This window comes from Panulirus ornatus, chromosome 59, assembly GCF_036320965.1.
Source record: "Panulirus ornatus isolate Po-2019 chromosome 59, ASM3632096v1, whole genome shotgun sequence".
In the NCBI taxonomy this organism is placed as follows: Eukaryota; Metazoa; Arthropoda; class Malacostraca; order Decapoda; family Palinuridae; genus Panulirus; species Panulirus ornatus.
In genome coordinates, this window is record NC_092282.1 from 25365967 (window position 1) to 25388097 (window position 22131).

At 38.8% G+C, this 22131-nt stretch overlaps 1 protein-coding gene across 4 annotated transcripts in view; it reads right to left on the reverse strand.

The window, feature by feature from the left end:
* The window catches only part of cac (calcium voltage-gated channel subunit cacophony), a 1845957-nt gene that overhangs the window by 151565 nt on the left and 1672261 nt on the right, over positions 1 to 22131 (reverse strand). For all 4 annotated transcript variants that reach the window (XM_071696567.1, XM_071696568.1, XM_071696569.1 and 1 more), the window contains 3 exons: positions 21077 to 21245; positions 9049 to 9155; positions 8513 to 8737 (listed from right to left, as the gene is read on the reverse strand). In XM_071696567.1, coding sequence (XP_071552668.1) covers positions 8513 to 8737; positions 9049 to 9155; positions 21077 to 21245 — 501 coding nt within the window. The remainder of the gene's footprint in view (positions 1 to 8512; positions 8738 to 9048; positions 9156 to 21076; positions 21246 to 22131) is intronic.

Genomic DNA, 22131 nt, shown 5'->3' on the forward strand with positions numbered 1-22131 from the left:
GGAAAGAGGGGCAAGTATGAAGTCTGTTGGGGATGAGAGAGCTTGGGAAGTGAGTCAGTTGTTGTTCGCTGATGACACAGCGCTGGTGGCTGATTCATGTGTGAAACTGCAGAAGCTGGTGACTGAGTTTGGTAAAGTGTGTGGAAGAAGAAAGTTAAGAGTAAATGTGAATAAGAGCAAGGTTATTAGGTACAGTAGGGTTGAGGGTCAAGTCAATTGGGAGGTGAGTTTGAATGGAGAAAAACTGGAGGAAGTGAAGTGTTTTAGATATCTGGGAGTGGATCTGGCAGCAGATGGAACCATGGAAGCGGAAGTGGATCATAGGGTGGGGGAGGGGGCGAAAATTCTGGGGGCCTTGAAGAATGTGTGGAAGTCGAGAACATTATCTCGGAAAGCAAAAATGGGTATGTTTGAAGGAATAGTGGTGCCAACAATGTTGTATGGTTGCGAGGCGTGGGCTATGGATAGAGTTGTGCGCAGGAGGATGGATGTGCTGGAAATGAGATGTTTGAGGACAATGTGTGGTGTGAGGTGGTTTGATCGAGTGAGTAACGTAAGGGTAAGAGAGATGTGTGGAAATAAAAAGAGCGTGGTTGAGAGAACAGAAGAGGGTGTTTTGAAGTGGTTTGGGCACATGGAGAGGATGAGTGAGGAAAGATTGACCAAGAGGATATATGTGTCAGAGGTGGAGGGAACAAGGAGAAGAGGGAGACCAAATTGGAGGTGGAAAGATGGAGTGAAAAAGATTTTGTGTGATCGGGGCCTGAACATGCAGGAGGGTGAAAGGAGGGCAAGGAATAGAGTGAATTGGAGCGATGTGGTATACCGGGGCTGACGTGCTGTCAGTGGATTGAATCAAGGCATGTGAAGCGTCTGGGGTAAACCATGGAAAGCTGTGTAGGTATGTATATTTGCGTGTGTGGACGTATGTATATACATGTGTATGGGGGGGGATTGGGCCATTTCTTTCGTCTGTTTCCTTGCGCTACCTCGCAAACGCGGGAGACAGCGACAAAGTATAAAAAAAAAAAAAAGAAATACCCATCTTTGCCAGTTTACGTAATCATTCATCTATTTTCTTTACATTTTGTTCTCACAACTATCAAAAGCAGTGAGGAGTTTTTATCAAGAAAGTAAGGCTTGTGAGTGAGTGGGGAAAAAGGGGCAGAAAGAGAGTGAGTGGTTTAAGGTGGTGGGTCTGAGGCAGGAGTTTGTGATGTCCCTCTGGCTGTTTAACTTGTTTATGGATTAGGTGGTGAAGGAGAGGTGAATGTTAGGGCCTTTGACAGCATAACAGGTATGCAATCTGGTACAGGTGAGGGAGTTTGGGAGGTGAATGACTTGTTGTTTGCTGATGATAAAGTGCTGGTGGCAGATTCAAGTGAAAAGCATCAGACACTGGTTTCTCAGGTAGGAGTGTGTAAGAGAGGAGGAATTTGAGAGTAAATATGAATAAAAGCTATGTTATTAGGTTTCAAATGGAGAAAACTTGGAGGAAGTGGAGTGTCTTAGATACTTGGGAGTGGACATGGCAGCAAATGGAACTATAAGAGATAAAGCGAGTCATATGGTGGTTGAAGGGACAAAGGTCTTGGGTGCACTAAGGAATAAGTGTTAAGAGAGGTAACTGTCTTTAAGGGCAAAGACGGGTATATTTGATGATATAGTAGTCCCATCAGTGCTATACGAATGAGGTATGAGCCTTATACAAAAATGTAAAGGATAGGGTGAACATGTTGGAAATGAAATGCATGAGGACTATATTTAGTGTAAGGAGGGTTGATCAAATAAGAAATGACAGGGTAAGAGGGAGGTCTGGTAGCATGAGGAGCATGTATGACAGTACTGAAGAGAGTTGAAGCAGTTTGGACATATGGAGAGGATAAGTGAGGAAAGGATGACTAAAGGGAAAACTGTCAGAAGTAAAGGGGACATGGATAAGGGGGATACCAAGGAGAAAGTGGAAGGATACAAAGAAAGATGATTTGAAGGCTTGGAACCAGAACATTCAGAAGGGTGTGAGGCATAAAAGGGATAAAGAAACTTGGAAAAATGTGTTTTACAGGAAATGCCATGTTATCAATAGGCTGAACCAGGGAATGTAAAGCATAAAAGGGAAACTGCAGAAAGGTCTGTGGGGCCTGAGTGTGGACAGGGGGCTCTGGTTTTGATGCATTATGCATGACAGCTTGAGGGTGGATGCGAGTGAACGAGGCCATTTCTTCATCTGTTCCTGGTGCTACATCACTGATGTGGGAAATTGGAAAACTTATAAAAAAATCCTTTCTTTGTTATCCCGTTGACTGCCTGAACACAAAAAAAAATAACCCATCATCTTACATCTCTAGATTCCTCAGTTTGCGCACTGTATAGGCTCAAAAGGTGGGATGGTTAGACCCAAGAATCTCTGAAATTCTAGTTAGAAATTAAAAATAGAAATCAGCTCTATGCCATGTTGGACAACTGCATATTCAGAACTGATGTGCAAGTTGATACTTATGGTACACATTGCTAAAGTCACCTCTGAGGTCGTCCATCTGAGTCCGGAACCATTTAAGCAATATATGAAGTTTGGAGCACAATCTGAATGACTTATGGATTTGGAAGAAATGGGCCTCTTTTATTTAGTATATCATTCAGAGGGTGAGAATGATTTGGAGTATTAGTTAAGCCCCCAATATTGAATTAGAGATCAGGGAAAATGCATAATTATGTACTGTAAAAGTAGGTAAAACATTCACAAAAGTCAACAAAACCTATGAAACTTCCCCTGACTCACCAACGCAGCCAATTTTTTTAAAATTTTCAATGTTATGGTCAAAATATAGACAAACCATGATTTCAGCATCATGCCATCAGCCCAGAAATGTAAACAGAGAGACAAGGTGCTAGGTGGCAGGTGGGCTCCCTGCCAAACCTCCTCAACAATCAACCATTGCACGTGATCCCCAGGTGATCATCACATTCAAGTTGGTATAAAATCTTCATGATAATTTTCATACTTGATCGCCATTTCCTGTAATAGCAAGGTAGTGCCAGGAACAGATGAAGAAAGGCCACACCCGCTCACATCCATTCCTTAAGAGTCATGTGTAATACAATGGAACTACAGCTCCCTATCCACAACCAGTCCCACAGACCTTTCCATGGTATAACTCTAATAAAAATCATGCTTCTTGGGGAAGTCAGGTGAGTTTTTATAGGTCATGTTCCTTTTTACAGGGATATCACCTATTTTTACATTAATCATTCCCATAATTTCCTGATGTCCATACTCATTCTCAGTATCACTTATTTGTTATTTTAGGATGATAGAGAATGCTCTAAATCATGCTCCCTTGGTTTAAACCACCTTTTCCCAATATGAATAATAAGTGTTCATTTTCATCAATCACCAGATGCTGCTGTCAATCCAAGATGGACAACTCACAGCTTGGACTAAGAAAAACAAAGTTATGTGAAAAATCGTAGAATTAAACAGCTATGAGGCCTCTTCAGTGTTTTCTATGAAACAATCTGCACAGCATAAACACCATGATACTAACTTCATCATCCTTACCATCAGAGTACAAAGCCAATTGATAATGCAAAGCTCAATTCAAAGTTTGTGCAAAATACAAAGTTTGCAGGACTTGAAAGTCTGTGTAGATGATGAAATCCATGTTACTTGAGGAGCCTGTAAAGCTTATGCCCTTGTCCTAACTCAAGACAAACTGCTCACACCTGACGGTGAAGCCGAAGTCAATTTTCTTTTTAAACATTCTGAAGCTTCACCTTTGTAGTCTGGACACACACTCATAGTATGAAAACCAACACTTATATAAGACTGAGGAAAATCTCTTTCCCTTGCCCAAGGAAAACAAATGACCAAGAACTTCCAGTGTTTAACCATGGAAACAGTAGCCTTCACCATACCTGGTATGTAAAACAAAAATTACCACTTAATGAGAAATAACTGCTAATGTGCCAAGGCAATTAGTGTCCTGATTGCGAGAATTCAACATAACTGTTAGATGGCTAACACCTAGATACCAGTTATCGGAGGAAAAAATCACTATGGTAGTTTGACTTGACAAAATGTATTATCCTAGATGAATCATAAGTGAATCAAAAGCATGTGTCAATGGATTACTGTCAAATACAGATTATGGCACAGTCATGAACTTTTCAAAATGGCACTGTGAAAGAATGTAATGGCAGTAAAACAATAATGAATAAACAGAGAACCTGGGTATATAATGTACAATGCATTCAGCATCCATGAGCTTTGGATAAAATGATCTCAGACTGGCTTTTGGTTAAAAAATCAGTAAAAATCAAACAAATCAAGAAAAAATATTTTGGCAAGGTACCAAAATGTTTGGCAATAAAATCAGGAGGCATTATTCACCTGTTTAATCATTGCCATCTTAGATGATAAAAAAATAAGTATTTTCCTTAGAACCTTATCAAATTGGACTGTAACAGCATGGTGAAGCAGATAATGAGATCAGACCATTTCCTACTTAATTAGACTTCCTTCTCTTTATTGATTAAATGGGAGGAAATCTTTAGCCTTATGCATATCATCTTTCATAAATAAACCTCGAAGATGCTGAACGCATTTTCTGAAAAAGCGACTCGGAACATCTAGTTTTACCTGTGAATGTTTTACCAGTAGTAATAGCGGTACAGTTTATGCAACAAAAAGCAAATAACTGGACAAGGTAAATGGTGTGACAAGCAAATTCAGCCTCCAAGAAGAGGCTATAAATGGCTTATTTCCATCATATTAGACTTTGAATGCATTTGTGGAATTAAAACTCAACTACTGACAATCATCAAAAGTAACAGCTTCGAAAAAGGCTTTTATCATCGTATTAGTTTAAATTCTGTCAAGTACCTAAAAGATTTTCATTTACCGTTACCTTCAAATGACTAATCCCGTATAAAACATTCTAAAACATTAAACCCCATAAATAAAAAGAATTTACTGTCCACCTGCACTCTACAACAGGGAGGTTATTCTCTTATCCTGTCACACCACATACACACAAAATATGCATAACGCCATACTTTTGACTTTAAATATAACAAACATGAGCAAAAGTAAAAGTCAGATGAGAGATTATTAAGAGAAAATTAAGATAATCTCAAAATACTACCGCTTCTATCGGGGTGGCTGGGGCTCTTTCCTGCAATAAAACAACGAGACAAGGTGTGTCACTCACTACAACAGGCAACAGGTATGCACTTATACCAGCTACCAAGTACTCTCTTATACCAGTTACTAGTACTGTATGATCCTAGGCACACATCAATATTAAGTCAACCTCCAATACCAAAATACTTTATGAAAAAATTTAACCCTGAGGGACATAAATGGAAATTCCATGTACTAGGTTCTGTTGGCCCTTATACCAGGCAGCAGTTGAAATGAAAATTAAAGGTCCCTAATGTATGAGAAGTATGAAACCAGTGATAGGGTGGAAGAGTTTAACATATTCAGCATGATTTCAAAGTTAAAAAAAAAGTCCAACGAAGTAATATTAATTTACAATCTTCCAGTGGCAATATGGAACCATTATCATATGTAGGTAAAGGTAGCACGGTAGTCTTAATAATGGAAGAGGGTACCTAGTAAAAACAGATGTAAGGCCAGCACTGGTATTGGTACTAGGTCACACTGGTTCAAACGAAGGGAGCACTACTTCTACTTGGCTTGGCATTGACAATCATTCCTGGACTGACCATATTCCAAAGGTTTCGGTAAGCACTCAGCTACTATTTCTTTGCACTTCATTCATGATAAGGTAACAAATGATCTTCATAAACACATAAAAATTCAAGCAAGATATACAAAAACTATGTCTAATGTTACCGATAATCTATGTGCTTAAGGAAGGAAATGTGATGACACTTCCAAACTGTTGGAAGAGTGTAACAGTCAGAAACAATGGTCAACACTCTCAAAGTCTTGGAGTGAGATCAAGGCACTACTTAAATAACAATTACACTTCACTGATGGAATCAAAGTACCACTATTTGGACAAAAACTATTACTCTATACAGAAGTTACAAATCTTAATCTATGTGACTAATTCTCACTCGGAGAAAGAAGAAAACTAGCTTGTTCATGGATTCTATTTTGCTGACATCATCATCTGATTTGGTATGCAGTGACTTTTGTTAATTCTCTATGAATTTAAATCTTATTAGTGATATTCATGTCCATATGAAAAAAATTTCATATACTTACTAAGATTCTTGCTAAAACTCATCATCATTTTCGATACAATGCTTAACCTTATGGAAAAATTCCAAGGATTGAAATATCTATGCAAAAAACTCATGTCAATATATTTCAGTATAATGTCAAATCACCAAAACACCACCTCCAGCACAATTCACTGGGCAGCAAAATATTGCCATGGACAAAAATGTGGAAAGGGTTGTGGTCATTTTCTAATGCTAACTAGTAATTAGAGGTCACCTAGGGTGATAAAGACAAAGGACACGCACACACACACACACACACACATATAACAATCTCAGATCAATATCCAACATATATGACCACCCTTCCAGTCATCACCCAGATGGTCATCATTGTGCTTGAACCACTGTGATGTGACTATCACTATTATGGGGCAATGTAGCACCACAATCATCCAGTGGTAACCAGCAAACAAGCTAACATCATCATTATACTGTATCCCATAATATCAAAATGGTGACAGACATCACAGGAAGGTCATTTGGATGCTGAAGAATCAATAAATAATGAGATGAAGTACACAGGACTGGGGGATGGGCAGTGTAACATGGCCCAAAGCTTATCCATGTTACAAAAATATATGGTGCACAGCTACATAAAATGGGTAATGAATATAAGTTCAATAAATGTCTATATCAAAGCTTATATCTACAAAAAATTGCTTCATGGATCTGTCCTAAAGTCTAATGATGGAGGAATTTGCTACACACTCGGGCAACCTAGAGCAGCATTTTCAATAATTACCTAATTACTTACAATAAGTAACAAACTAAACACATTAATCCTCTCATAGGTCAAAATTCTCAATGAATCACCTTTAAGCCACAAAAGAATGAATTCTTTTTATTAAAGTTGAATAGGGATAAACCCTGTGGTTTCTAGAAGCAACTGTTTCATGAAAATATAGCTCTTTTCATAATCATACAAAAAGGAAAGTGGCAAACAATATTCTAAATGATTATTAGTCCATTAAAAAGTCAGAAAAGGCTCTAGAGTTTTTATCAAAACCCTTAATACAACTATAATTTAAATCAATTTCTTTTTTTTTGCTCAAGTGATTCCAAAAGAACTGGACCTTCTTATGCCTATCCAGATAGACACAAGGTCAAAATTTTCAAGTTCTATTTTAAGGTGAATAAATACTTGAAGCTATATCTTTAGTGATACATGTCCATTTCTGTTCACAGAAATATCTATTAATATTCTCATTAGCTTAAAACAGTATTATATTCCCTTTAAAATTCTCTTGTAAATATTGCCAGTAGACAACTTTCTACTTATTTTACCAAATAATCTACTGGTTCCTTGAATCCAGTATCACAAAACTGAAAAGTATACTAGATCCAGCACCATGATTAACTACAGTACACTAAATACACCAGCCAACAGCAAGGTGGTTGTATCAATTATGGATCAGCTAACTATGAGTTGTAGCTAATGGCATGTTTATGTGGCACACGCAGGATGTAATCACTCCAACATGGTTTTGTACTACTTATTACACTGTATATAACGAAATCATCTTTTATATGGTCTGTCAAAACTAGCAAGCTCCAAAACTGAATTAAATTAAACAATGCTCTTACTACCCTTCTGTTGCCACTAAAACATATTGAAAGTGAACAAGGCACTTGGTTATCTTTTAGCAATAATCTGCTGACCGTCAGCATTGAACATCTGAGGAGTGAGGTTGTGCTTACACAGACAAGAGGCGGCTGCATTCAGTATCAATCTATTATTTTCCTGATTATCATTTGAAATCATATATCAGTGTGCTCTACAATATACGAAAACTGAGTGAACTGTGACTATAATTGAACGGGTGACTCGATCAAATTAATTCAAGAAAGTATTTAGGGTACTATGGAGTATATAATTTTCTAAAGTAATAAAAATAAAGAAGCCAATGTTCGCATTATTGGTGATAAAGAAAACTCTATGCATTTAGCACGCACTACTATTCCAAATGGCACATATATATTTTACGTAACAAAAAAATCTTAGGTAATGCACAATGATTAATCAATGTATATCATTACATGGTAAAAATACGAACAAATATATATTGTACATTGCTTACTAATCAATCAAGTGAATTTACGTAGGTGACAGAACAAATGCAAATATTTACTGTATACTGTACGTCAACTCAAGATTAAGAGGTGTCAAGTTGCAAGCATGTATGGAATGAAAATAGAAGCACAATGTCTAAATTACGTGGCAGTGTTGATATAGGCTAGTAACAGCCTGCCTTACTGATTCTGATTCCTGCTCCTCAATTTCCTCAGTTTGCTCAGTATCCTCAATATCCTCAGTTTCCTCAGTATCGATGATTTTGTTTTCATATTTTTCCATATTGCTAAGGAGCTGTGTTCTCTCCCCACACAATATGTCTTCTGTTGACTCATATTTTTCCTCCTCCTCATCCTCCTCCTCCTCATCATCATTCTCTTTATGTTCATAAGCATCCTCAATCTCATCCTGTAAGATTTTGGAGAGATTCCTTATATTCATAGGCATGTATAACCCACTGACTTTAACTGAAGTACCATTCGAAGACTTGTATGAATCAAAATCTTGAATAAAAACTTTTTTGGAACATGTCATAACTAGGGGTCATAAATTTTAGTAAATATTGTTCTCTTTCAAAATTAAATTAAGAGAAAACATTTACAAAAATTCCATGTCTATTTGACTTTCAATCCTAGTTACAATATGTGGAAATTACCCCATCAAAAGTAACTGTACTACTACTCCCACAAGCAGAGGAGTCACCACATGCAAACACTAACCAGGCCTCCTGTAGGTTGTATTTGACCAAAACGAGTTGTCCTCCAGTTTTCAAGGATGAGCAGACCACCATAAATTTTGCCCACAGTCAGTTTTTCAAATCTTAACTCTGAAAGAGATGAAATTATACATTTGTATGTAAGAAATTAAAAAGTGACATTATATCAGGAACGGAATACAAAGAAATTCAAAAAGAAGCAAACCATTTGGTCCTAAGAAGGCTGCCTGTGATCCTGGATGAGAACAGAAATTCATGAATCAGTGTGTTAAGAATAGAGACATGCAGATTTTTCAAAGAAAAGCCTATAAAGTTTTCAAATAGCTAAGGAGTAGTAAATAATGTCAGTCATGGATTTGAAGCAAAATAATTACCAAGTCTGAGCTTAAACATATCAATAATACTGCCTTTACTTCTGTAAATAGTAAATTATTCCATATCCTAATAATCCTTGAGAAGATAAAGTACTTCACTCCATTCAAGGTAAAATGTTTCGCCACGAGTTTGTATCTATTACTTCAAGTAAAAGCAGATGAATCTATCATTAAGTAGCTTGCTAGATCAAGATTATTGAAGCTTTTGATAAATATGAATACTTTTATTAGATAACCTCTTAACCTTCTCTCTTCTTTGCAAACCAGATTTAAGTAATTTAGCCAGCTCTTACAGGATTAGTTTCTTAGTCTTGGTAGCTTGTCCCTACACTCTCTCTATTCTTTGTCTTTCCTCACATTGGGTGACCAAAATGATCACAATATTCAAGACAGGGACACACAAGTGACTCATAAAGAAAGAGGACAATTTCCTTTTGACATAAATTTGAAAGCCCTGCCCTCCAGTCTAAGAATTTTGTTTGCCTTTTTCACTGCTTCTATGCACTATGAGCCTTTACTTCACCACAGATTATTACATTATAGTCTCTCTCCTCATTTAACTTTTGTAGCTTAGAAGAATTCATACTGAAGCTTGCCTCTTCATTTCAACTACTGACATGTTAATCTATGCACACATCAATATCTAAATTCATTTGTCACCCATAAGCCCAATCCATCAGTTTGTCTCAAGCTGCAAACCTTCAATTTCTGTTGTAGATTTATTTCTCAATTTGGTGTTGCCTATAAATTTTGATATCTCACAATGGGGCTTAAATCTTTAATAATACATGGGAAAAAGAACCAGTTCAAAGATTGATCTCTGTGGCCCACCAACTTATGTGTAACGATTCTGAGGTTTACCATCTACCACTACTCTATTTATGGCCAACAGCCCAATTTCCTAACTATCAAAGTATAACTTCACCGTACTCAAATTTTCTTAGTAACCAATGATAAGGAACTTTCTTGAATGCTTTCTGAAAATCTAATAGATGACCAAATACTTTACTTTCATCTTACACGTTTGTTTTATCATATAATCAAATAAAACATAGTTGTGGGACATGAATCATTTTGTCAAAAACCACAATGAGAATTATTTATCAAGTGGTGGTCCTCTAAGTAATTGACAGTTTTCTCCCAAATGATGGTTTCCATAAGTTTACCAAATACAGACCTTAAGCTAATTGGACAGTAATTTCCCAAAAGTGATTCATTACCTTTAATGAATATCAGTGTTACACTAGCAAACTTCCAATCCTCTGGAACATTTCCTACAGAGTGACTTCTCGAAAAGAATAGCCTCTTTCATTGTCTTCAGATAAAAGCTTATCTGACTATGCCATTTCATTTTCTTTCACTGTGAATAAGATGTAAGACATTTTCCCCTCTTAGCAATGGAAGTGGATCTGAGAAATGAATAGTATCTTATACCATAAATCCAGATGCAAAATAATGTATTGCAGTAACTCATAAGTATAACATGCCCTTTGCCAGTGGCCTGTCAAGAGTAAAACACTTAAGACTTATATGCAATAACACTGGAGTTCACCAGTTATATAGACTTTTTCCATGGTCATCCACTCGAGAGAGTTCCTGAAAGGAACAGGTGTCACAGATGCAGACAGACAGAATGACATTGGTGAAGAAATTTGAAGGACTGTATAAATGGTTTTGAGATGGAGAGAAAGGTGATTGTAATGGGTGATATGAATGCAAAAGTGGGATGTGATGAAACTGGTAAGATGGCTGGTACATGGGGAGTGCCTGGAGTATATGAGAATGGAAGTTATCTTGTGGATGTCTGTGCTGAGAGGGATTCATTCCTTGCAAACACCTTTTTTCAGCACAAGATGATCTATAGGTACATATGGATGAGAAAAACAATGAGTTTGAGTGAATATTTGGCAGTGGATGAAATGTGAGAAAAGCTGTGCTAGATGCTAGAGCTGTGAGAGGATTCTTTGGAGACTGACCATTTCACAGTTCTTGTGGGGGTGAGGATCAAGAAAAGAATGTATGGTGCAAGGAAGAATAGAGAGGTAAAAGTGTTGGAAAGAGAAGAGAAAAATCAGAAGGAATGGAAGGAGGAACATGAGAGGAGGGTGACCGAAAGTATAGATGGAAGTGCAGTACAAGGAGGAATGCAGACATGTGTGAATGAGGTGTTTATAATGTTTAGAGAAAGAATGATAAAGGTTGTAGAATTAGTACTAGTTGGATACAAGATCAGGAGATATAAGAATATAAAGGGAAATTGCATGGCGGATGGATGAGATTAGAAAAGCTGTAGAAGAAAAGAAAAAAAGGCATGAAGTAGACTGCTTGAAACGAATGTTCAAGTGGAAGTTCAGCAGAGGAGGAGAGGAGAATGTAAGATGTGTTTGTGGAATGTTAAGAAGGTGCCAGAGGAAAGCAAGAAAGATTAGATGAAGATCTTGGAAGAAAGCAGAGCAAAAAGGTCAGGGAAAATAAGAAACTCTACTGGAGGGAGGTGAAAAGGAAAGAGGTGGATGTAAGAATGGATATGTTAATGTGAGAACTAAGGAAGGAGAATTGCTGAATCCAAAAGAAGAGGGGAAAGGAGGATGGAAAGAGTATTTTGAAGAGCAGATGAATGTGGGAGATGATGAGGCAGCAGTTGTTACATGCATGGATATGGGGGATGGAAGGTAGAGGATACAAGTGCAAGGGCCTATAGCAAGAAGAGACGTAAAAAAGGAAGATAATGAGGTTGAAGGTAGGAAAGGCACCTGGAATGGATGGGATTATGGCTGAAATGCTGAAGTAGGGAGGAGAAAGTGTGATAGATGGGAGACATATGACATGTAATTTAGCTTGGAAACAGAAGCTTGTGCCTCAGGATTGGGTGAAAACTATAATTGTTTCTTTTTTAAAAGAAAAAGGTGCTAAGGATGTATGTAGCAATTATAAGGAAAAAAGTCTGCTAGGTACACCAGGAAAAGTGTATGCATGAGCACTGATTGATAGTGTGATAGAAGTGACTGAATGCAGAATAAGTGAGGACCAAGGGGGTTTTACAAAAGGTAAGGGATGTATGGATCAGATTTTTGTGGTAAAAATGACTGAGGGAAAGTATTTAGCAAAAGGTAAGAAGCTGCACAGAGATTTTATGGATCTATAGAAAGTGTATGACAGAGTCGAGTGAAATGATTTATGAGACAGGTTAAGACTATAAGGAGTAGGTGCAGAGATAGAGTGCAGTGATGAGGTATAGTGGCTAGTAACAAGCCTGCTTGTGCATGATAATGTGCTGTTTGCCAAGAGTGGAGTTGCAGAAGGTTACAAGAGTCTTTTATGATGTATGTAATGTCGGTGACTGGGGGCAAAAGCACGTAAAAGTAAAGCAATGGTGCTTGACAGGAAACAGAGAGAAAGTATAAATTTTGCAAAACTCTATGGAATGAAAGAAGAAAGGGTACTAAGCCGTGTTACGGATCCATATGGGGATTGAAAGAATAAAAGAGGTGAGAGAATAAAAGTATTTAGGAGCTATCTTGGATAAGTTTGGTAATATGAAAGGAAAGATATGGGGGAGGGCATTACAGGATAGAAGAATTACTCGGTCTCTTAACATAATAATGAAGGGTAGAGGTGTAAGTAAGGAAGTAAAGAAAGGATTGAGAGAGGGCATAGCCCTCCCAACCCTGAGCTATGCAGCTGAAACAAGGGCATGGAATGGGTGATGAAGGTAAAGAATCCAGGCTGTGGAAATTAGTTATTTCAAAGGAGCATCTGGCATGACTAGATGGAACAGAGAAAGAAACTCTTCAAGCTGTTCACTATTTCTCTTGACTTCAGTGACTATCTTATGCCCCTTAATTATACTCTCAACTGTCACATTACCCAATTCTACATTGAAATTACCAATCACTAATACCTGATCTCATTAAAAGTACTGACACATTCACCCAACTATTCCCAAAATACAAGCATCTCTTCATCATCCTTTTCATGGCTAAGTGCATAAGCATTGATAATTATCAACATTTCATAATCCCCTTTTGTTTTTACCCACATTAGTCAGGGGATAATGTTTTTCCACTTTTTCCACTCATTCTCACAACTCATCCTTTTGCATTACTGCTTCCCCTTCCTTACCTCTCACCCTAACATTAACCCCTGATTTTACTACTAAGACATTTCCAAACCACTGCTCCCCCTTAATCTTCAGCTTTGTTTCACTCTGGGGTAGAATGTTCATGTTTCTTTTGTATTTAATTTTATGTGAATTAATATTTCTTTATAGTTTCTGACTTACAAACAATTCAATTAACAAACAGGCTCCAGGAACATAACCCATTTGTATATTGGGAGTGGTATGCTTCTGGCAGTAAACTGTGAACATGCCATATATTGTCAGGAGCTTTTAAAAATCCCAAGTCTAATAAGCGGGAGAGTAGTGTGTTGGAAAACAGCTACTGGTAACTCAAACAATGTTTCCAAATACTTTTTCCAGATTTTTTCCTTTCAGCTGGTCAACATCATGTAAAAATCCACAAGAGGATAGTACACCAAAGAAAAATGTATATAAATAACATACAGAAATGTAGATACATGAACAGGTACATCACTGATTTTCCGGCACTCTTGGTTCCAAACCCTTGCCGAAATAACCATTTTGCCGGACCAACCATGGTCATGTAATAATAATTCATCAACACACCTCTAACCCACTAATCATACATCTCCCATGTGTCCAAAATATACTATGAACTATGAGGTGGTTTGATTGAGTAAGTAATGAAAGGGTAAGAGAGATGTGTGGTAATAAAAAAAGTGTGGTTGAGAGAGCAGAAGAGGGTGTTTTGAAATGGTTTGGGCACATGGAGAGAATGAGTGAGGAAAGATTGACCAAGAGGATATATGTGTCGGAGGTGGAGGGAACGAGGAGAAGTGGGAGACCAAATTGGAGGTGAAAAGATGGAGTGAAAAAGATTCGGGGCCTGAACATACAGGAGGGTGAAAGGCAGGCAAGGAATAGAGTGAATTGGATCGATGTGGTATACCGGGGTCAACGTGCTTTCAATGGATTGAATCAAGGCATGTGAAGCGTCTGGGGTAAACCATGGAGAGTTCTGTGGGGCCTGGATGTGGAAAGGGAGCTGTGGTTTCGGGCATTATTACATGACAGCTAGAGACTGAGTGTGAACGAATGGGGCCTTTGTTGTCTTTTCCTAGCGCTACCTCGCACACATGAGAGGGGAGGGGGATGTTATTCCATGTGTGGCGAGGTGGTGTACATGTGTATATATGTATATGTCTGTGTGTGTATATATATGTGTACATTGAGATTTTTTTTTTTTTTTTTGTGCTTTGTCGCTGTCTCCCACGTTTGCGAGGTAGCGCAAGGAAACAAACGAAAGAAATGGCCCAACCCACCCCCATACACATGTATATACATACGTCCACACACGCAAATATACATACCCACACAGCTTTCCATGGTTTACCCCAGACGCTTCACATGCCTTGATTCAATCCACTGACAGCACGTCAACCCCGGTATACCACATCGCTCCAATTCACTCTATTCCTTGCCCTCCTTTCACCCTCCTGCATGTTCAGGCCCCGATCACACAAAATCTTTTTCACTCCATCTTTCCACCTCCAATTTGGTCTCCCTCTTCTCCTCGTTCCCTCCACCTCCGACACATATATCCTCTTGGTCAATCTTTCCTCACTCATTCTCTCCATGTGCCCAAACCACTTCAAAATACCCTCTTCTGCTCTCTCAACCACGCTCTTTTTATTTCCACACATCTCTCTTACCCTTACGTTACTTACTCGATCAAACCACCTCACACCACACATTGTCCTCAAACATCTCATTTCCTGCACATCCATCCTCCTGCGCACAACTCTATCCATAGCCCACGCCTCGCAACCATACAACATTGTTGGAACCACTATTCCTTCAAACACACAAATTTTTGCTTTCCGAGATAATGTTCTCGACTTCCACACATTCTTCAAGGCTCCCAGAATTTTCGCCCCCTCCCCCACCCTATGATCCAATTCTGCTTCCATGGTTCCATCCGCTGCCAGATCCACTCCCAGATATCTAAAACACTTCACTTCCTCCAGTTTTTCTCCATTCAAACTCACCTCCCAATTGACTTGACCCTCAACCCTACTGTACCTAATAACCTTGCTCTTATTCACATTTACTCTTAACTTTCTTCTTTCACACACTTTACCAGACTCAGTCACCAGCTTCTGCAGTTTCTCACATGAATCAGCCACCAGCGCTGTATCATCAGCGAACAGCAACTGACTCACTTCCCAAGCTCTCTCATCCACAACAGACTTCATACTTGCCCCTCTTTCCAAAACTCTTGCATTCACCTCCCTAACAACCCCATCTATAAACAAATTAAACAACCATGGAGATATCACACACCCCTGCCGCAAACCTACATTCACTGAGAACCAATCACTTTCCTCTCTTCCTACACGTACACATGCCTTACATCCTCGATAAAAACTTTTCACTGCTTCTAACAACTTGCCTCCCACACCATATATTCTTAATACCTTCCACAGAGCATCTCTATCAACTCTATCATATGCCTTCTCCAGATCCATAAATGCTACATACAAATCCATTTGCTTTTCTAAGTATTTCTCACATACATTCTTCAAAGCAAACACCTGATCCACACATCCTCTACCACTTCTGAAACCACACTGCTCTTCCCCAATCTGATGCTCTGTACATGCCTTCACCACTCTCAATCAATACCCTCCCATATAATTTACCAGGAATACTCAACAAACTTATACCTCTGTAATTTGAGCACTCACTCTTATCCCCTTTGCCTTTGTACAATGGCACTATGCACGCATTTCGCCAATCCTCAGGCACCTCACCATGAGTCATACATACATTAAATAACCTTACCAACCAGTCAACAATACAGTCACCCTCTTTTTTAATAAATTCCACTGCAATACCATCCAAACCTGCTGCCTTGCCGGCTTTCATCTTCCGCAAAGCTTTTACTACCTCTTCTCTGTTTACCAAATCATTTTCCCTAACCCTCTCACTTTGCACACCACCTCAACCAAAACACCCTATATCTGCCACTCTATCATCAAACACATTCAACAAACCTTCAAAATACTCACTCCATCTCCTTCTCACATCACCACTACTTGTTATCACCTCCCCATTTGCGCCCTTCACTGAAGTTCCCATTTGCTCCCTTGTCTTACGCACTTTATTTACCTCCTTCCAGAACATCTTTTTATTCTCCCTAAAATTTAATGATACTCTCTCACCCCAACTCTCATTTGCCCTTTTTTTCACCTCTTGCACCTTTCTCTTGACCTCCTGTCTCTTTCTTTTATACATTGAGATGTATAGGTATGTATATTTGCGTGTGTGGACGTGTATGTATATACATGTGTATGGGGGTGGGTTGGGCCATTTCTTTCGTCTGTTTCCTTGCACTACCTCACAAACGCAGGAGACAGCGACAAAAAAAAATATTAAATGTAAATCAAATATATTTTTTTCATTATACTTTGTTGCTGTCTCCCGTGTCAGCGAAGTAGCACAAGGAAACAGATGAAAGAATGGCCCAGCCCACCCACATACACATGTATATACATAAACGCCCACACATGCACATATACATACATATACATACACAGACATATATATAAATATACACATGCACATATTCATATATGCTGCCTTCATCCATTCCAGCTGCCACACATGAAATGACACCCCCTCCCCCCACATGCACACGAGGTAGCACTAGGAAAGGACAATAAAGGCCACATTCATCCACACTCAGACTCTAGCTGTCATGTGTGATGCATTGAAACCACAGCTCCCTTTCCACATCCAGGCCCAACAAAGCTTTCCATGGTTGACTCCAGATTCTTCATATGCCCTGGTTCAATCCGATGACAGCACATCCACTCCAGTATACCACATCGTTCCAATTCACTCTATTCCTTGCACGCCTTTCATCCTCCTGTATGTTCAGGCCCCAATCGCTCAAAACCTTTTTCACTCCATCCTTCCACCTCCAATTTGGTCTCCCACCTCTCCTAATTCCCTCCATCTTTGGCACATATATCCTCTTTGTCAATCTTTCCTCACTCATTCTCACCATGTTCTATCCTTGTGACCAAACCATTTCAACACACCCTCTTCTGCTCTCTCAACCACACTTTTTTATTACCACACATCTCTCTTACTCTTTCATTACTCACTCAATCAAACCACCTCACACCACATATTGTCCTCAAACATCTCATTTCCAATACATCCACCCTCCTCTGCACAACCCTATCTATTGCCCACGCCTCACAACCATATAACATTGTTGGAGCCACTATTCCTTCAAACATACCCATCTTTGCTTTCTGAGATAACGTTCTCGTCTTCCACACATTCTTCAACTCTCCCAGAACATTTGCCCCCTCCCCAAACCTGTGACTCACTTCCACTTCCATGGTTCCATCCACTGCCAAATCCACTCCCAGATATCTAAAACACTTCACTTCCTCCAGTTTTTCTCCATTCAAACTTAAATAAATAAATGAAATACATTATACATCTGCAAATTTGTCCATATACTTGGCAGCTCCTTCATGGTTTGCAGACTGCTTTTCTACGCACACTTTATTCATGGAAATTCCATGACACTTCTTGAATCTTTGAATCCATTCTTCACTAACGTCACGCTCATGTTGTAATTTAAGTTCTTTATGGAACAACTTAGCCTGGTCCATTGTCACGCTACCTGACAAGTCCACTCCATCACTCCAACACTGTCAAAACCATTCCATAATCACTCAATCATGCTCAGTACTCTTACCATTTTTCATAGTTTTTCTAATAGTCATTTGCTTCTTGGAATCGCTGTCTGCATAGAATTTCAATATTTTCTCCCTTTGCTTCTTTATATCATAAACAGTTGATGAACCAATAATGTAGATGTCACATGGCCTACACACCGAAACACCACGGTACATTTTTTTCAACAGTTCTACTTTATCTTGGATCAATATGGACTGGTGTTTACATTTGACACCATGACTGACACTCTCATATGTCTTAGAAGCCATAGCTAGAGTTAAATCTAAGCAAAATAAGCTAAGAATCTCACAGAATTGTGGTATCACCACCAACAAGTGCAGTGTAAAGAATGTAAATAAGCGCACCCTACACACACCATCTGTGGTTGCCCAATAAACTAATCTGGTGGCTAGGGTAGTTTCAAGTTCTCTCACGTAATTTTTTCCAGACTAAAGGAGGTACCGAACCATCAGTTGCCGGAAAATTGGTGGTGTACCTGTATATGAATAATGGAGCTTGATATCATTGGAAATTAGAAAATTATTACATATGTGCATAGTGAGTATGTATACACTGCAGCACAAGCGGGTTTATACTGTATACGAGTTGTAGCCTGAAAATATATTATTCTTGGAAGCTGAGAGAATGTTTTATCATGTCCTGGAGTGCCATACTTGGGGTACAGTGAATATTTAGAGAAACTGTGATCAGTAAATTACGCAACAGTTCTTCTAACATATGGGCATGTATACATGTCAGATGTCAACCCTAACTCCAAACAGCATGCAGGTATATCAACAAGGCTCAGTTACACAAAGATAACTATGGTGTGAAAACACTGCATGCTCCCCACTTGGGCCCTTGCTCTGCTACAGAGTAAACAAACGAAATTATATGTGGTTCAGATAAAGAAAACAGCCACTTAACATAAACACACATATCAGAACATAAAAACTGATCCTGAATACAATATCTAAGAATGACTACATCATCAGGCACACAGAGTGAAGTTGGAGGGATACTCACATCCTGGGATCATTGGGTATGCACTTAAACTAAATGGCAGCAGCACACAAAGATTTAAATGCCCTTTTCATTATTTCATCTGACATATATTTTCTATATTCACCTGTTGAAACAGAAGGACCTCTATGTGCCATTTATGGATCAGGAGAAAGCTTATGATTGGGTTGACAGAGATGCCTTGTGGAAGGTCTTATGAATATACGGCATAGAAGGAAAGCTAATACAAGTCCCCATTAGAAGTGCAAGGCTTGTGTGGGAGTCGGTAAAGTTGGTGAAGATGGGTTTGCAACAGGGATGAGCAATGTCACAATAGCTCTTTAATTTGTTTATGGATGGCATGGTGAGGGAGGTAAATGCAAGTCTCTTGGAGAGAAGGGCAAGTATGCAGTCTAATGGGGGTGATGGGGGCCTGGGAATGGGTCAGTTGCTATTGTATAATAATGAAACACCTCTAGTGACAGTTTCAAGTGAGAAACTCTAGAAGCTGGTGTCTGAGTTTGGGAGTGTGTGAAAGGAAGAAGTTCAGAGTAAATGTACACAAAAGCAAAGTTGATAGGATTAGCAATGCAGAGGGACAGATAAGTTTGGTTGTGAATTTAAATGGAGAAAATTTGAAGGATGTGGAGTGTTTTAGATAGCTGTGAGTGGACATGTTACTGAAAGGAACTATGAAAATGGAAGTGTCATAGGGTTAATGAGGTGAAGAAGATTCTGGGAGCATTGAGGAATGTGTGGAAAGAGTAATAATTTGGGAGAGCAAAATTCTTCTTTTTTTTAAGGTATAGTAGTCCTAGTGATGTATGGTTGCAAGGTATGGGCTATAGACTGAGAATGTGCAGAGGAAGGTGGATATGTGGGAAATGTAATGAATGAGGACAATATGAGGTGTGAGGTAATATGACTAAGTAATAAAAGGGTAATGAGAACAATGTGACTGAGAGAACTAATGAGGGTGTGCTGAAGTGGTCTGAAGATATGGAGAGTATGGAAGAGGACAAAGAGTATTATACCTGTATGTGTTAGAAGTAAAGGGGAGACCAAATTGGAGATGGAAGGATGGAGTGAAAAAGATTTTGAGTGCACAGGCTCTAAACATGTAGGAGGGTGAAAAGCATGCATGGGATAGAGTGAACTGGAGATGTGCAGTATAGGGGGGAAACATGCCATCAATGGACTTAACCAGGGAATATGAAGCAGCCTAAGGACACTATGGATGGGTCAAAGGGACCTGGTTGTGGACAGGGGTTGTTGTTTCAGTGCATTACACATAACAGGTAGAGAATGGATAAGAGTGTCTGAAGCCTTCTTTGTCTGTCCTAGCACTACCTTGCTGATGCAGGAAATTGTGAACAAATACAAACATGAACTCCATTCCTAAATATATGGAATGAATGATAAGTATACAGTGCATGCCTTTGTGTGAATCAATCTTCCAGAGCTGCAGTTCCTAATCCCAACTCATACTGGATGGCAAGAGAATGGACTTCTGGTTTAATATATTTCAGCATCATGAGATCATATACATATTTTCTAAAGTATCTATGATCATCAGGAGGTACAATGATGTTTATATAATAATGATAATTCCATACATAATTCCATCTATTATCTGTACTCCATTCCCAATTATATGAGATGAATGAAATGCATACTGTGCACATTTTGTATGAATTAACCTCACAGAGCTGAGGTTCCTTGTCCCAAACTTTACATGGTTGCAAGGGCATGGACTCCTGGTTACCTATATCTTCCTATCAACAGATCATCCAGTCTTTTTTTTGAGAACTTACCATCATCAGGAGGCACTATGAAGTCTATATTTTTTTTCGCTTGAAGGGGCCAGAGCTTCCTTATAGTTGCTCTAAGCTCCATATCTGCTTGGTCCATCTCTTCAGCTGCTCTCATCTTAATACAGAGGTTTTCCCGAATTAAGGCAAATAAGGTAGTAGTAAAATGCACCTGCAAAAGACAAAAGAAGTTGAATGAAACAATCAACCGGCTGAATATTGACATATATACACTGTAAAGATGAGCGGGTGAGTGATGGGTCACCTATATCTCTGATGCTTGTTCCCTCCAAAAACACTCATCAAGGGGATAGTCACAGCAAAAGAGTCTCCACATATTCCTGTCCTTAAATGCCTCCTTTGCATACACCATTCCACACTTTCTTCCCCCATTTCTCTTCCTCCAATACTACTCCACTTTACTTTCCCATAACACAGGTGGTCTTCCTCTCTCACCAACCCAATTATTTGTACTACCATACACTCTCCTTGTAAACCCCCTATCTTGCATTCTTTACATGTGCCCAAACTACCTCAAAGTATTACATTTCACCCACTCTACCATTCCGCAATTCATTTCCTGCCACATCAAATCTCTCATACACCATTACTTTCTTCATTGTATCTAATCATACCATATGCTCATCTCAAATAACTCACTTCCACAGCCTGGATTCTTGACCTCTGTGACTTGTCCCAGTATTCAAAGTCCTGAAACTGATCAATACTCTAATCTGGATCTGAGACAACACAAGAATTCTTCGGAAAACTTCCTCATCCAATTACTTACAGGAAGTTAAAAATGATTCCCCCTAATGTATCTTTCTTACAAAAACTACTGCACTGTGTTCTTCATGATGCTAGTATTTTTCAGGTCTTCTTTCATCGTGTTCCATCTTCAACACTTCACACTGAGTCAGGGTGAACTTTATCAACCATGTATTTCTCTAATGCTGAAGTTTAAGTCTCTTTATAGTTTACTGCCAAGCTGGACACTCATTTCTCTCATGGCTCTAGCATCATCCATATAGAATTTCAGGTATAATTCAAGATCTTCT